Genomic DNA, 17,362 nt, shown 5'->3' with positions numbered 1-17,362 from the left:
TGGTGTTGGTGGTTGCAGCCGCGCCTGAGAGTGAGAGGGGTGATAGATATAGGAATATGGAGAGTAGAAGCACTTTTGCAATTAGCGTTGGATCAAATTGGAAATGGTTAATAAGGTTCTTTTATTATGTTTTACATTTGTGTCGTTTAATGTATAAAAGTCAAACTAGTTGACATTTGACAAAATGAATATGTACTTGATCAGACTACCTCAAATCTTTCTCAATGTGACAAAAGTAGGTAGTTGACTTTAGGGGGTGTTCGGGAGAGCTTTTAAAATTCTGTTTTTGTTTATTTGATTTTTGAAAATTAAAAGCAACTTTTAAAAAGCTTCATTTTGAAGCTTTTGAAGTTACTTTATCAAATATTTTTTGCTTTTCAACAAACAAATAGTAAATAAGTAAGTTTTAAAAGCTTATCCTTAATATTTGACTAATCCAAGTCAACGACTATTTTTTTGGATCCGAAAAGATTTTTTCCTTGTGATTTTTGATTATTGAAGGTTCCATTGTTTGGATACCCGGTTTGGTTACGGTTTATGCATTCACATGTTATACACTATGCATACCCTATGAGTGGGTTGGATACAAAACCGATTACCTAATAACCAATTATACTAAACCATTTTTTCCTATTCAAATTTCTTATTTATATATCAACAATCGTCCCTAAAATGTAAAGACTCAATTTTAAAAGTAGATGGACCCCACTCACTCACTCACTAGCCAGCTTTGTCCGGGTGATGCATTGTACAATTGTTTTCTCCACGTGTAGCTGCTTCAATAATGGATTAAAGGCGCCAAATATGGTTTCACAGGTGGCCTCAGGTTAAAGGATATATGGCAAATTGGAATTTTGCTGTGTATTGGCTATTTGTCTGCAATTTTCTTTTCTTTACACATGCAGGTTTAAGTATGTTTGTGTAATTTGGAAGCTTAATTTGAAACAAGTAATTGTTATTTAATTATGTGTCTAATTATCTTATTAATGATCTCACTATCGACTTTTACGTACGGATTTCGGATTTATAACCAATTAGAGTAAACTGCGGTTTTCGTCCATGTGTTTTGTTCAAATCTACGGTTTTAGTCCAATAGTTTCAAATTTGTGATTTTCGTCCTTATCGTTTCATTTCACCTGCAATAAAACGCGAATTCGTTAACCCCGTTAAGTCTGGTCGTTAAATACATCAGTGTACCCTTCACGTGAGGGGCAATTTTGTCCTTTTTTCCTCCCCAAATACACCTCAGCCCCTCACGTGAGGGGGCTTGCGAATTATGACTGGGGTTTATTTGGGAAGAAAAGGACAAAAATGCCCCTCACGCGAGGAGCACGCTGATGGGTTTAACGACCATTATTAACGAGGTTAATGAATTTGGGTTTAATTGCAAGTGAAATAAAACTACATGGACGAAAATCGCAAATTTGAAACTATTAGACAAAAACCGCAGATTTGGACAAACCACATAGACGAAAACCGCAGTTCACTCAATCAATTATATATACTTCACTTGCATTTCTAACATCTATAATTAGTTACCTAGTACATTTCGATTAGCGTACTAGAAAACCCTAAACGAAGGGTCCATTCTGCATTAACATGAACCTACTTTAACATGTTATCTAACTCTTCTACAGTCTATATTACCATCAGCTCGTGTAACATGCCGTATATTATTTTCCTGCTACCTTCTGCAGCTTTGTTTGTTAACTCATTTTCAAAGTCCACTAGCAAATTAAAAGCCAAGACAAATCCATTTTCTCGAACTCACTGAAATTATTGGCGAACTTTAATTATAACTAGCATACCCTGATCAGTTAGCTCGTGACCCGAAAGGAGATCACTTCCTGCTGGTCACTGTAATATGTGGTAGTAAATAATTGTCAGTTTTTTTGTTGGTCTTTATACAAAGGTAACATATTAAATTTGTATGCCTTTAATATAAAGGTTAACTGGATGATGTTCTCATATTTTACTGTGTAGGCCAATTTTTAAGGTATTCATGAAATTGGACATAATCAGGTTCTTTTGTACCTAATTACTTTGTCACAACCTTGAATCTGCTATCTAAGAAACGAGCTTTGATTTTGTATGAATAACAACCTTATCCATTTTATGTTTGAGGCAAATGAATTTTGCTGAAACTCAAAATGCGTGTTTATAGAAATGTTTATGTAAAGAACTCGCCAGCATTTTTGAAATCTATGATGAATCTCCAGTCAGTCATCCAGGTAACTTTTGGAACAAGATTGATTTAAGGTTTATTTAATGCTTATTTATACATCTAAGGTAATTGCATATCTTAAAATGAAGGATGACACCTACTTGTTTGACAGTAGTCTACAATTAATGTCTGAAACAGTGATGGATAGAAGAAAAGTTGAGAGGTAGCACGGACTATAAAAATTTTGTTCAAGGGTGACAAATACATATAACGAAGAAGCTAGATAAAAAAAATGCACTAAAATGTATTCGCCAAGAAAAAGTTGAGGGGTAGCGCGGGTACTCCTCCGCGTGTACGCTAGGTCCTCCCATGGTATAAGTTAAGACATGTAGCCTAAGTCAATATATTTAATTATATTAATCTTTTTGCTTGGTGGACTAAACTATAACTGAACGGATCAATTAATGCCAATTAACTGGAAAACTATCAGTTTTTAAAACCCTTTAACTAATATTTTAAACATCCTCTAAACACAATATGACAAAAAGAGTAATAACTTGGTGGGAAAAGAATATAATTCAAAATGAAGTAAGAAAATGATAATGATAATAATATTGATAATAAACTTTATAAAAAATATCACTACACGGACAGCTTAAAGGTACGTGAACTGTATGTGCTATATATATATAAGATTTGCAGAAGTGTTCTCTGAGAACTAATCCCATCATATCTCAATCAAATTATCAGTTGTGGTTACAGTTCGAACATAGATATGGGTCGCAACTCAAGAATTTATGAAAACCTTCTCCTACAACTCCAAGATGAAAAATATCATGTTCCTGATAATATTACATCTTCACTGCAACGTTTCTCTGACATAATATACAACTCAGATCTGGAGGACAAGTTCAGCAAACCTTTGGTGTGGATCGGGATATACATCGCTTTAGCATCTCTTTGCTGCATCCTCGCAATGGTGGCTGATATATAACACGGTTTAAGAAGTAGAAAGCTATGGTTTCCGTTAAGTACTTTACTATTAACGCAGCTTCTCTCTCTGTGATAGCTGTTGCAATGAAGTTACCTGTGGATTTGAGTGGTTTGTATCCTGGTGAAGTGGACCAAATGGCAAAGCTCGGAAGCGTGGCCTTTATGTGCACCATGATGGCTAATCTATTGCCTTGTTTAGCTACCATGGACGACAACGCAATGTTGGCGAACATCATAGCTTTGGGTGTTATGGTAATCACCTTGGTGGTTAATGTTTGCATTCAAATACAAACAGGTGTAATTCCCCATTCTATAATAGCTTCAATTTATGTGGCTATGTTACTCTTGTTGTTGATACTACATGTATCTTCATCTTTAGCGATTCTAAAATCCAAACAGATTCTAGAACCCAAATATCAACAACGTCATAAAGAAGCTTCAACATTAACCGGAGAATTATTAACGGTTGATAAGCTACGGGAACATGTGAGCAAGTACTGGATTATGGCAGGAAGTGGCAACCCCGAATTCATCATTGCTTGTTGTGCCACAACCACTGCTTCTGGGGTAATATGTTCTATAACCACTATGTTACATAGTCTTACTATGATTTGGACATTTATTGATATAAACGACTGTGACTCAGCTTATGACTGGACAACAAAGTTGATTGTCATAGTGCAGTTTATAGGGGCCTTGTTGGGTTCAGTTGCACCACTTTCTAGATGTTTTGCACCCTTAAGCTTTTATAAGTTGTCCATTAAAAGCATTTGGAACCATATGAAGGTCTTTAAAGTAGAAAGCTATTGGACTCAGAAGTTATCTGATTTGAAAGATGGTAGTATTTCATTTCCATTCCGTACCCACAAACGCAAGGTGGTCATCAAGAATTTGAAAAGCTTAATCTTCAACGTGTTTATAACACTTCAAAAGGTAGTTGTGGTAGTGTGCAAGATAATAGCATTGAACCCATTTTTCTCAATAATATGTCTTGTGTATTTTCTGCGTTGTTTGAAGTGTTTATCAAAAGCCGCCTGTTGTTCATTGGGAAAAGAAGATGAAAAATTAGATGAAAGCTCTTATGTTTTGCAACTTGAAGATGAAAATGAGCTTGCTAAGAGAACACTGAAAGGTCTTTCAAAATCTTTGAACCAGTTGATAAAAAGTAGTGAAAAGAAAGAGCCCAAGAATCTCATGAAACTAATTTATACAAAATCTACGGCAGGTTTTCAAGGAGTTAAAATGTTTGATAAAAATAATGATCATGTTCAATGTTCACCAACATCAAAAGAAGAATATCGAGATTGTTGGAGCTTAGCGGTGGTAACATTATCAACCATTGCGGTTACTCTTCGTAAGTTCAAAAAGGTGGAAGTGGACAGCTTGTTGAAAAGTGTGAGGGAAGGTCTTGACTATGTCACACTTGTGGAAAAAAACCTAAATTCTACACCTGATTATGTAAGCAGTGAAGAAACACTAAGTGACCCGGTACAGATTATAGATAATCTAGGGGTTAAGTAATGTTTCCCACGGATGAGGTCTAACTGAGAAGGCTGTTCTTCAGGAGACCTGCAAAACAAACACCGTAAGCTCGTCACTGAAAAGGGGGGAGTTCCTCCTTGTGACCACCCTCCGGCGTGAGAATCAGACTAGGTTGCTCTGAATATAAGTATATATTAAGAGATTGCTAGATAACTGGATATCAGATGATCTTACCATTCCAAGATATTGGAGTATTTATAGCCGAAGGTAGGTTTCCAAGAAGGTACAGCCTGCTGAATAGTATTCCTGTTCAACCAACAGTGGACTATGCACAGGCCATACTGGTTGGTGGGTAGGTTACGGCCAACAGTAACAAAGTAGGCTGCACTATTCCACCAACTGTAGTTTATGCACGTCCCACTTACTGTGGATTGTACGCAGGCCATGCTGGTTGGTGAATAGGTTACGGCCAACAGTAACACTATTCCACCAACTGTAGGCCGCGCATGCTCCTCAGTAAGGGTTGGTGAGTAGGCAGCGGCTAATAGTGACAAACAGTACTAGAGGGTGCTCCTCCTCGCCCTGTTGTCGATGAGCTGTCACCCTGTGATTGGCTCATGGGCTGTTCTGGTCAGATCGTCTGTCCTGTCCATACCTTGGTAGGCATGGTACAAAAGATCTTTCAGAATCAGACTGGCTCATTTAGGCGGGATTGTTCCCGCCTTGCTCATTTCTTCATGTGACTACTGAAGTAGCTAGTGTCTTGTGCGTGTAGCCCTGCTGTCTGCGGGTAGCCTTCCCTGATGGCTTGTATCCGCAACTGCGGGAACAGGCGGGGTACTTCACCATTGGGAGGCTTTCCCTGCTTGTTCAGCTTGTGTACTGCGCGTAAGATCCTATGAGCATGGTGGGTCCTGCGGGAGCAGATGGCCTTTGCGCAGACGTCCCTGTTCAAGGTGAGTCTTGCGGGACCAACTGGTCTCTGCTGGGACCTACCTCTTCAAGCAGTCAGAAGGCGGCTGAAAGGTTGTGGCAAGAAGTTGATGTTTGCCGCAAATGGTTAGGAATCAAGTTAAAAAACATTGCTTCTCAAGTAAATAAAGGTGATTGCCTAGAGGATCCAACAATGCAAATTGTTCATTTGTTCTTGGAAAAATCTAAAAACAAGATCAGCAAATCAGGGGTGAGAATTAAAGATGGCGATTCTGAATTCACGTCTATTTGTGCCAACTCAATGGCTCATATCACTGAAACAATCATCAAGGACAAAGAGAAGAAATCATTTGATCAATTAATAACATCAAGGATTGCTGATATAATGGCGGCATGTCTCACCAACTTACCTCAAGTGATAGCAATGAAATGCCACACTTCTGCAATAGAGAAAAGAGAGGCATGTGTCAAAGGTGCAGCCCAACTTCTAGGTGAGACTAAAGAGATAATCAAAACCCTTCAAGACTCTTCTAGGCATGTCTCAGGTATGCATCCAGATAACATGCCATTTATCGACAAATGGCATGCTTGTCTGAGTGAACCTTGAATCATGTTTGTTCTTGAGTATGATCAGGTAAGTTAACTCAAATTTCTCTGTAATGTTAATTGATTTCCTACTATACATATACAGATGTACTAACACCAGGTTTTGAACTATAATGCAGAGCACTTATGAATTTCATTGGCTGCGCTTTTACTCATCAAGCTAAACTTGATGTGATCAAGATCAAATTAATATGCCTGATTAAAAAGTACGTTGTAGTTTGGTTTCTAGTTAATGTGTGAAGTTATGTAACCAGGCGATGTATGTGATTGTAATAATTGGTAGCTTTCTTTTCCTAGCTTATTTGTAAGATATGGTTTGCCTGCTATATGTATTTGATTTTGGTGTGATTTAGAAACAATTTCATATTGATTTGTTTTCTTGGCATATTTCTGGATCATTTGATCTTTAATTTTCATCTATATACTATATATTTGTTGGGTTAATCCCGATCCTTGAGACTGATGGTAAAGTCTTGCCCCATTCTTGTTGGTTCCTATGTTTTTTAAAGTTTTTGTACATAAACCAAAACTGGACTACATATATATATAACAACATGCATTTATTCATAAAAAATGTTATACATAACAAACAAACTAAAACATACACAAAGTTAACCCACTTATCCGATTAGTAAATTATATAACAAACTGAAACTCATCCTATTAGTTGAATTCATTGCTAATATCATTTAAACTATAGAATGAGTTACATGACACCTCCAGTGGATTTGAATACTGGCAAAGGTGCAACGAAAAGAGTAATCATCTTGGTTCATCAACTGGGTACAACGAATGAATTTGATCTGAACTGTAGAGGCTTGAAGCCTCTACCGAGTTCGTGTATGGATTAATCGAGACATTATATAGATCAGAGTGTTCATCCTCGCATACTTCGCTCAAAGCATCTTCACTACCATGTTGATTAACTCATGGTTGTTTAGTCAATTTCCTCAAACCCTCTAGTTCCATAGCTACTTCCATCATTGTCGGTCTGTCATAACCGTTTATGATTAGGCATCGTTTTACTAGTGACACTATTGCTTGGAGTTGATCAAACGAACCCTCTCTAGCGACTCTTGGGTGAAAAATTTGAAATAAGTTATTTGCCCTTAAAGAGACAAGGAAATAGGTTGCTAAGTTTCTTTCTGCTTGATTGTTTTCCATGCAAAGTGCCTTCTTACCAGTTAAAAGCTCTAGAAGGACTACTCCAAAACTATAAACATCACTTTTATCCGTGAACTGACTTGTATGAAAGTATTCAGGATCCAAATATCCTATTGTCCCTTGAACCAATGTGGTCACTTGTGTTTTATCCAAGGGTATCAACCGTGAAGCCCCAAAGTCTGAAATTTTAGCGACCATGTTCTCGTCTAACAAGATGTTAGCAGATTTCACATCTCGGTGGATAATTGGCTTTGAAGCAGCCGAGTGAAGGTATGCAAGTGCTCCAGCAGACTCGACTGCTATTCTTAAACGATTGTCCCAAGATAACCATGTACTTTCATCGTTGGCATGAATATGATGGTATAATGTGCCATTGGAAACACATTCATAGACAAGTAGTGGAACTTCGGTCTCTAAGCAACACCCTAAGAGCTTAACCACATTCCGATGATTAATTTGAGTAAGAATGACCACCTCATTGATAAACTGTTCAATTTGGGTCTCATCCATAACACGTGACTTCTTTATTGCAACAACAGTTCCATCAGGCAAGATCCCTTTATATACGGTCCCATAGCCACCACGACCAAGAATCATGTTGTTGGAGAAGTTTTTAGTAGCTTTTTCTAGTTCTTCAGTTGTGAAAATTTTGTTTGGCTGATTGATACCGCCCGACTCATCCGAACTAATTTGTTGTTTCAAGAGCAAGCCACCATTTTTCAAAAAGAACTTCTCCCTTGACTTTATAACCTTTCTTCTTTGGTGGCTGAAATACCCCCATCCCATTCCTAGGAATATAGACAAGAATCCAATCCCGATACCTGTATTACAAGTAAGGTTAGCATCATTAACACAAGTATCAGTATTCTAATCATGAAAGTATGAGGTGCTTACCAAGAGACAACTTTAATGCTGGGGATTTCGAGTTCCTAGCCCTGCAACCACTCCCATTTCTTCTCCCGTCTCCTTCATAACCGCGAGGGCATGAACAATTGAAACTTCCAGGAAGATTAGTACAAGTCCCGTTACATGGGTTAGTGTTTGTATCCGCACACTCGTCAATATCTACAAAACAAAACTTAAGAATAGTGCATCACGTAACGGTGAGGGTTGCGAAAATTAAAAGTATCTCTTTGCCTCATACATATATAAAAAAATACTTTAGTTCGAATAGATGTCAGTTTAAGAGAAAAAAAAAACTATACATTGAAATGTAGAAAAAAAAAATTAACACAACAACAACGTATTAAGATTTAAAAAAATTAGATATTATAAGTTACTAGCCAGTTGCCCGCGCGATGCGGCGGTGTACGCACAAACGTAACCGGTGTTAGTACGTTTGTAACCTCGTAATGGTACGTGCGTAACCCGACGGTGGCAGGCGTTTAACGTGGCATCGGGCGTGTAACCGGTGCCAGTAAGCGCGCCACATAATGCCTATACGCGAGCAACCTTGTATGTATAAACAATGTCATCCACGTAATTGATGCTTGGACGCGCATAACAGGTGGCGACAAGCAAGAAGCAAATATGAAATGTACAATAATTTCAAATAAACTACTTTTAACAAAATCTTTTTTGACGGACATGTTCCGACCCGAAAATGTGTTAACCCGAAGCCCGTTTTGACAAGAACCCTTTCGATCTAAACCCATCCCGACATGAACTAAATTTACCCTTTTTGTATTAACTTGTTCCAACCCAAACCCGCTCTAATACCATTAGTCGAGCATGTCCGACCCATTGTCGATAATAACTGGTAATCATGTAACATGTTAGTTTTTAAAAATTAATAAACTATAGCAATATAATACTCAAATTAAAGATAATAAAATGCTCGTTTTTATGGTGTAATTTTTTAGAAAAAATATTAGCGTGTGAAAAAGTTACGGCCGTTTGTGAGGTAGTTGGTTAATAATTAAGGGAAAAATGTGTAAGTATTTAATATATTAACAAAACTTTATTAAAGTTGAAGGACCATTATTGTATATTATTTTTTAATAGACAAAGACTATTTTATCCCTACATTTTTTAAAATTAAATGTATTACTACTTGTATAATATGAGTGGTACCTCTTAAAATTTAAGAGGTCTCTCACTCCTATATTATATATAGTATAAATATATATTATAGACAAATCAAATTATCTCATCAGTGGAATATTAATCAGTTAATTTGTAAAAATATGTCACCTACAAATAAAAAAAAAGATATGAAATGTGACTAACCATGGCAACCAGGTGAAAGGTAAGGATTGCCTTGATAGCCATTCTTGCAGGAGCACCTATACCCTCCATTCCCACCTTCAAAATCTACACAAACACTATTCTCTTTACAGTAATAATCACTTGTGTTTTTATAGTCGTCACACCTCCCGCTACCAATCACCCAATTCAGCACCACGGGAACTGTCTCTTCAGTGCGAACGGCAAATTCTGGATCCTCAAAATCGGAAGCACCTTGAATGCACTTTGCTCTCCAAGGAAAGCGTAGCCGCATTTGTTAAAAGACCATACTCGGGTGTGGAAAAAGATTGTGTTTGCGACGGCTATGTAAGTTGTTAACCCCGTGGGCAAGCTCGTTGCGCAGCACCCCATACCTAAACAAGGTTATTTTTACTTAGGAATTGAATTACAAAAAAATATATATAGTCAAACCCGATACACAAAGCTCCCACATACGCGAGACCCAAAGAATGTTGAGCCAACTTGTGCTAATTAAGTATTCATGCCTAAGCAAGGTTTATTTTTTTCCGAAAGTATTTTAATTAAAAAAAGAAGCCAAACCCGGTGCACAAAGCTCTCGCATATGCGAGACACAGAGGGTGTTGGGCAAACTCGACGCATAAGGCCCAGGATATATGCGATCTAGAGGGTGTCCGGCTAGCATGGACATGATGTATCAAAATATGCATATACCTAAATAAGGTTATTTTTGTTAATTTTTTAAAGTGTATATTAATAAAAAAAATGTCAAAACCGGGGACGCATTAGCATTTAGCAGTGACGAAGCTTGAATGATGTACAAAAGTTTCCATACCCGAACACGAACCAACGGGAACATCTTGAACACTAGAGCATATAGACACACACCCACTACTAAAATTCTTGCCTTCGATCCCTGCCACAGGAGACACGAACGCGTAGTCATCACACCCGACAGCAAAAACCTTGTTCCTTTCAGATAACGTAAAGTACGAGTTTTCCACCACAAGCCCACTGGTCTTATTTTGAACAATGACACCGGTTTGATCATAGCACCTTAAGGCAACGGTGTTCTTGACTCTCACATGCTCATCAGAGATATCCACCGCTTCTACCCGGTGCAAAGGTACTCCGATTCCAGTGTAAGTAAATAGATCGGCTGGCAAGAAGGCTTTAGGGGGATTGAAGGATGAGTTGCAAGTGATGTCAAACCATGGGCCGATGGAGCAACCCGAATTGGTGCCAATACCGAACGGGTATGGTACGGTGAGGTTGCCGCATTTGGTGGGGCAGCCTGGAAGCGTGGTGTTGGTGGCTGCGGCCGCGGTTAAGAATGAGACGTGTGATAGATATAGGAATATGGAGAGTAGAAGCATTTTTGCAATTAGTGTGAGATCAAATTGGAAGTGGTTATAACTTATAACTTAAGGTTTTTTCTTTATCATGTTTTACATTTGTGTTGTTTGATGTATAAAAGTCAAACTAGTTGACATTGACAAAAGGAATGTGTGTTTGATCAGACTACCTCAAATTCTCAATGGGACAAAAGTAGGAAGTTGACTTTGAGGTTGGAGTAATCCAAGTCAACGACTATTTTCTGTATCCGAAATGTTTGAAAAAACAGAATCATGGTTGAGATTTCTTTCCTTGTATTTTTTTTCTTTTTATTTTTTGAACTGTAACTTTTATAAACATCAACACAAACAAAAGCAAACCACTCGCGGGCCTGGCTCTACAAGCCGGAAGCAGCCACAACAATAAAATTACATTAAATCAAGGTGTAGTTCAATTATTTATTTAAGAGTAAATTAAAGATTTTGCATGTTAGGTTCTTTATTTTAACTAATTACACTATACATCTAAATGTTTGTTACAATTTACAAATTATTTACTTTATCATCGCAAGTGACGTTAAAACTTTTAGTAAAATTAATGGTAAATGACCAATATGCCCTTCTTTAATTTCATTTATTTATTTATTGCATTCATTTTTTTGCTGATGGTAGCTCGGTTTATGCTTTAAGTGGATGGTTGGGAAGAAAATCTAAGATTGATTTCATTGACAAGTATCCTGATAAAATGGATAGTTTGTCAAGGTGTCTGGGGTATGTTGATAGTATTTTATATTAAAATACTTTTATATTTTACAAGAATAAGTAGAAATCTTACGTTTAAATTTGTTATAGTAATTGAGTATTACAATGAGTCAATGAGCTCATATTAAGTATAACTTTTATTATCAGTACATAAAAAATACACTAAAGTAATACCCTTGATACTTGATAGGGTGCATCTCAAGAAAATAGATTTTTTATTGTCATACCTTTTATTATCATTTTAATATCAATTAGAAAATAAGCCCTAAAATTAAGAATATATGACTATATTACCCTTTAACTAGTGTTATCTCTAATGCAATGTTCATGGACCGAGGTTTTATTGTTATTTGATTTTATTTAATTTAAAATCTAATATATTGTGGATTTGCAATTTCAATAATATATGAAAATTTAGGTCCAGGTTATTCAATAAAAAGGAGACAAAAATGCAAAAGATGAAAATGATTTTTGTCCTAAATAAATCCCCCTCAAATTTTTTATAAGAAAATCATAACTTAAAAATATAAATTAAAAACAAAAAAGGTAAAAAAAAATGTTTCTCCCATCGTCCTCGTTAAAAAAAAGCACACATAGTGTTGCGCAAGAACACCATTGCTTCGAGGTGCTATGATCAAACAAGTGTCGTGATTCAAAATAAGACTGCTAGTGGGCTAGTGGTGGATAACTCGTACTTTACGTTGTCCGAAAGAAACAAGATGTTTGTTGTCGGGTGTGACGATTATGTATTCATGTCTCCGGTAGCAGGGATTGAAGGCAAGAATTTTAGTAGTGAGTGTGTGCCTAGATGTTCCACTGTTCAAGATGTACCAGTTGGTTTGCATTCATGTATATATGGAAACTTTTGTACATCATGCCCAAGTTGGTCCAACACTTTATGCGCCCCGGGTTTTGCCTTTTTTTTTGTCAATATAATTAAAAAAATAACAAAAATACCCTTGTTTAGGTATTCATGTTTTGGTACATCATGTCTATGTTAGCCCGACACCCTCTGGATCGCATATATCCCGGGCCTTATGCATTGAGTAATTTGGGCTTTTTTTTTATAAATTAAAATTCTTTTGAAATAAAAAACAATACTTGTTAATTTTGTATACCAATCCCATGTTGGCCCAACACCCTCCATATCTTGATTCTGGAATATGCGAGAATTTTGTGCACCGTGTTTGATTTTTTTAATATTTGTATTTAAAATACGTAAAAAAAAACCTTGTTTAGGCATGAATAATTAATTAGCACAAGTGGCTCAGCATCCTTTAGATCTTGCCTAAGTGGGAGCCTTGTGTGTCGTTTTTTTTTCCTTTTGTAATTAACATAATTTGTAATAAAAAATATATATAACATCATCTAGGTATTGGGTGCTGCTCGACGAGCTTGCCCACAGGTTTAACAACTTACGTAGCTATTGCAAACACAATCTTTTTTCACACCCGAGTTTGATCTTCCAACAAATGTGGCTACACTTTCCTTGGAGAGCAAAGTGCATTCAACTTTCAGGGTGCTTTCGATTTTGAAGATCCAGAATTTGCCGTTCGCACTGAAGAGACTATTCCCGTGGTGCTTAATTGGGTGATTGGTAGCGGTAGATGTGACGACTATAAAAAAACAAAGTGATTATTAATGCTAAGAGAATGGTGTTTGTGTAGATTTTGAAGGTGGGAATAGAGGGTATAGGTGCTCCTACAAACATTTTTACAAATTAATTGATTAATATTCCATTGATGAGAGAATGTGATTTTTCTATAATATCTAATTAATTTGTTGTTGTGTTTAATTTTTTTTCTACGTATCAATGTATAGTTCTTTTGTGTTTTAAACTGAGATCTATCCAAACTAAAGTATTTTTTTTTATTTATGAGACAAAGAGATACTTTTAATTTTAGCAACACATCATATCCCACCGTTATGAACTACTCTTAAGTTTTGTTTTGAAGATATCGACCATTGGGGTGGCGGTAAAGTTATTCACCCCCCACCCCCACCCCCACACCCACACACACACCCCAAAAAAATCTGGGTAAGGTCCAGGTGGCAATTTTTGTAATTCATCCAGGTTTCTCACCAAGAGATAACTTTAGTGCAAGGGATTTCAAGTTCCTAGTTGTGCAACCACTCCCATTTTCTCTCCCGTTTCCTTCATAACCGTGAGGTCATGAACAATTGAAACTTCCCAGAAGATTAGTACAAGTCCTGTTACATTGGTTAGAGTTTGGATCTGCACACTCGTCGATATCTTCAAAACAAAACTTAAGAGTAGTTCATAACGGTGGGATATGATGTGTTGCTAAAATTAAAAGTATCTCTGTCTCATAAATAAAAAAAAATACTTTAGTTTGGATAGATCTCAGTTTAAAACAAAAAAGAACTATACATCGATATGTAGAAAAAAAATTAAACACAACAACAAATTAATTAGATATTATAGAAAAATCACATTCTCTCATCAATGGAATATTAATCAATTAATTTGTAAAAATGTTCGTAGGAGCACCTATACCCTCTATTCCCACCTTCAAAATCTACAACACTTTTGAAAGTTGTTTACTATTCTATGAGATATTCCCATGGATGGATCATAATATCATATGCGTGGAAATTAAAGATCATATGATCCAGGAATATGCCAAGGAAACAAATAAATACATATAACATAAACACCAAAACAAAAACATATAAGGCAACCATATCTTACAAATAAGCTAGGAAAAGAAAGCTACCAATTATTACAATCACATACATGGCCAGAAGAACTTGTTACATAACTTCACACACTAACCTGAAACCAAAATACAACATACTTATTTGATCTTGATCACATCGAGCTTAGTTTGAAGAGCAAAGGCGCGACCCATGAAATTCATAATAGCACCACACTGTGATTCAAAATCTAGTGTTAATACATCTATCTATATATGTATAGTATTAGTAGGAAATCAACATTACAGAGTAATCTGAATTAATTAACTTACTTGATCATTACTCAAAGAACAAACATGATTCAGGGTTCACTCATACAAGCATGCCATTTGTCAATAAATGGCATGTTGTCTGGATTCATGCCTGAAACACGCCTAGATGCGTCTTGAAGACTTTTGATTAACTCCGTAGTCTCACCCACAAGTTCGGCTGCACCTTTGACACATGACTCCCTTTTCTCTATCGCACTAGTGTGGCATTTGATTGCTATCACTTGAGGTAAGTTGGTGAGACATGCAGCCATTGTATCAGCAATCCTTGATGATATTAATTCATCAAATGATTTCTTCTCGCTGTCCTTGATAATTGTTTCAGTTATACGAACCATTGAGTTGGCACAAATATAAGTGAATTCATAATCACCATCTTTACTTCCCACCCTTGATTTGTTGATCTTGTTTTTAGCTTTTTCCAAGAACAATTGAACAATTTGCATCGTTGGATCCTCTACGCAATCACTTTTAGTTACTTGAGAAGCAATATCTTTCAACTTGATTCCTAGCCATATGTGGCAAACATCAACTTCTTGCCACAACTTTTCAGCCGCCTTCTGACTGCTTACATGATTAGGTGTAGCATTGAGGTTTTTTTCCACAAGTGTGACATAGTCAAGACCTTCCCTCACACTTTTCAACAAGCTATCCACTTCCACCTTTTTGATCTTACGAAGAGTAACCGCAATGGTTGCTAAGGTTACCACGGCTAAGCTCCAACAATCTTACGTTTGATGTTGGTGAACATTGAACATGATCATTATTTTTATCAAACATTTTAAGTCCTTGAAAACCTTCTGTAGACTTTGTATTAATTAGTTTCATGAGATTTTTGGGCTGTTTTTTCCCACTATTTCGGATCAACCGGTCCAATGATTTTGAAAGACCTTCTAATGCTCTCTCAGCAAGCTCCATTTCATCTTCAAGTTGCAAAACATAAGAGCTTTCATCCAAGTGGTCAGCCTTTTCTAATGATGAACAGAAGGCGGCTTTTGATAACCGCTTCAAACAACGCAGAAAATACAAAAAACACGCCGTAAAGTAAAACGAGATCAATGCTATAATCTTGCATACTACCACAACTCCCTTCTGTAGTATTATAAAAAAATTTAGAATTAAGCTTTTTAAATTCTTAATGACTACCTTGCTTCTGTGGGTACGAAATGGAAATGGAAATGGAATACTACCATCTTTCCAATCAGATAACTTCTGAGTCCAGTAGCTTTCAACTTTAAAGACCTTCATATAGCTCCAAATGCTTTTGATGGGAACCTTATAAAATCTTAAGGATGCAAAACATCTAGAAATAGGTGCAACTGAAGCAAGCAAGACTCCTATAAATTGCACTATGGCAATCAACTGCGTTGTCCATTTATAAGCTGAACCACAGCCGCTCATATCTTCATATAACCAAGCCATAGTAAGAGTGTGAAACATAGCTGTTAAAGCGCATATTACCCCTGAGGCAGTGGTTGTGGGAGAGCAAGCAATTTGGAATTGGGGGTTGCCACTTCCTGCCATGATCCAGTAGTTTTTCACACGTTGACGTAGCCTATCAACGGTTAATAATTCTTCGGTTGGCTGTTGTAGGAATCTTGATGCTCTTGCATGACCTTCTTGGTATTTGGATTCTATAATCTCTTTGGATTTTAGAATTGCTATAGATGAAGATACATGTATAATCAACAACACGAGTAACATAGTCACGTATATTGTGGCTATTGCGGAATAGGGAATTTCACCTATGACATCTAAAGAATCAGGGTACTCTCCTTTATACACCACTGAAGGAATCTCATACTATTCATCTTGTTCCATTAACGGGACCTTACAATAAGTACAGGCCACCACACCTGTTTGTATTTGAATGCAAACATTCACCACCAAGGTGATTACCAGAACACCTATTGCAGTGACGTTTGCCAGCATCGCATTGCCGTCCATGGTTGCTAGGCAAGGCAATAGATTAGCCATCATGGTGCACATAAAGGCAACGCTTCCGAGCTTTGCCAATTGGTCAACAACACTAGGCATCGAAGCACTTAGATCCACAGGTAACTTCATTGCGACAGCTATAACTGAGAGAGAAGCCGCATTAATAGTAAAGTACTTGCATGGAAACCATAGCTTTCTGCTTCTTAAACCATGTAATAAATCAGCCACCATTGCAAGGATGCAACAGAGTGATGCTAAAGCGATGTATATCCCAATCAAAACCATGGGTTTTCCATACTTTTCATCCAGATCTGAGTTGTATATGATTATAACGAAACGCGACAATGAAGATATGATGTCAGCAGGAACATTGTATGCTTTATCAAGTTGTTTCACAAGATTAAGATAAGTTGTTGAGCTGGGAGGCATGTCAGATGATTTGATCGAAATAAGTTAAAGATGGGATTTGTTTTAGGATAACACTTCTGAAAGCATTTATTAGAATATATAGAACATCATGATCACACCATATGGTCCGTGAGAATTGTGGCATTTTTGATAAATTTTACTATTATTAATTTATGTATTACTACTTTTTTTTCTTCTTTTGACATTGCATTTGTTTTAAAATGGAGTTTATAAAAAGCCACTCGGTTTTGGCTAATTTGGTTTTATTGGTACTATTTGGCAATATTGTGTTGAATCATTAAGATGTTTGACTGATTAAGATATATCCTCCGAATCAGTCCGCATTTTTTTAAAATTAACTATTAAGAGGTGTCGTTTTAGTGAAC

General features: G+C 36.7%; 2 protein-coding genes and 1 pseudogene across 3 annotated transcripts; 1 reads left to right on the top strand and 2 right to left on the bottom strand.

Annotated features, from left to right (window-relative positions):
* The first annotated feature begins 3,181 nt into the window (after positions 1-3,181).
* On the top strand, positions 3,182-6,179 carry LOC143631859 (uncharacterized). Its single transcript, XM_077100483.1, has 2 exons — positions 3,182-4,637; positions 5,704-6,179. Exons 1-2 carry the CDS (start codon positions 3,182-3,184, stop codon positions 6,177-6,179), a joined length of 1,932 nt encoding a protein of 643 aa, XP_076956598.1.
* A 588-nt stretch (positions 6,180-6,767) lies between these two features.
* LOC143631818 (wall-associated receptor kinase 2-like) lies at positions 6,768-10,923 on the bottom strand (annotated as a pseudogene). The gene is made up of 4 exons (XR_013153436.1): positions 10,383-10,923; positions 9,572-9,942; positions 8,237-8,407; positions 6,768-8,163 (listed from the first exon to the last, which is right to left on the bottom strand). The product of XR_013153436.1 is annotated as a wall-associated receptor kinase 2-like (transcript).
* Positions 10,924-14,372: 3,449 nt separating this feature from the next.
* On the bottom strand, positions 14,373-16,997 carry LOC143631858 (uncharacterized). Its single transcript, XM_077100482.1, has 5 exons — positions 16,530-16,997; positions 15,777-16,433; positions 15,428-15,722; positions 14,634-15,357; positions 14,373-14,537 (listed from the first exon to the last, which is right to left on the bottom strand). The coding sequence occupies exons 1-4, from the start codon at positions 16,995-16,997 to the stop codon at positions 14,663-14,665; spliced, it is 2,115 nt and encodes a 704-aa protein (XP_076956597.1). The 3' UTR covers positions 14,373-14,537; positions 14,634-14,662.
* Between the last annotated feature and the right edge of the window lie 365 nt (positions 16,998-17,362).

Source organism: Bidens hawaiensis, unplaced genomic scaffold (assembly GCF_021521415.1).
Source record: "Bidens hawaiensis isolate Kalapana, Puna unplaced genomic scaffold, B.hawaiensis_p1.1 tig00006258_1, whole genome shotgun sequence".
Lineage (NCBI taxonomy): Eukaryota > Viridiplantae > Streptophyta > Magnoliopsida > Asterales > Asteraceae > Bidens > Bidens hawaiensis.
Note: the sequence above shows the minus strand (reverse complement) of the source record. Positions and strands in the feature narration are given on the sequence as shown.

Bases quoted from the DNA above. Each gene is read 5' to 3' on its own strand.
- LOC143631858 (XM_077100482.1), bottom strand. From the start codon at position 16,997: ATGCCTCCCAGCTCAACAACTTATCTTAATCTTGTGAAACAACTTGAT. The intron at 16,434-16,529 runs GTAATCACCTTG...CAAGATGAATAG, and splicing joins TCACTGCAATAGGTGTTCTG to TATGAGATTCCTTCAGTGGT. The intron at 15,358-15,427 runs GTTTTCAAGGAC...ATCAAACGTAAG, and splicing joins TAATACAAAGTCTACAGAAG to ATTGTTGGAGCTTAGCCGTG.
- LOC143631859 (XM_077100483.1), top strand. From the start codon at position 3,182: ATGGTTTCCGTTAAGTACTTTACTATTAACGCAGCTTCTCTCTCTGTG. The intron at 4,638-5,703 runs GTGACCCGGTAC...GCAAATGGTTAG, and splicing joins AAGCAGTGAAGAAACACTAA to GAATCAAGTTAAAAAACATT.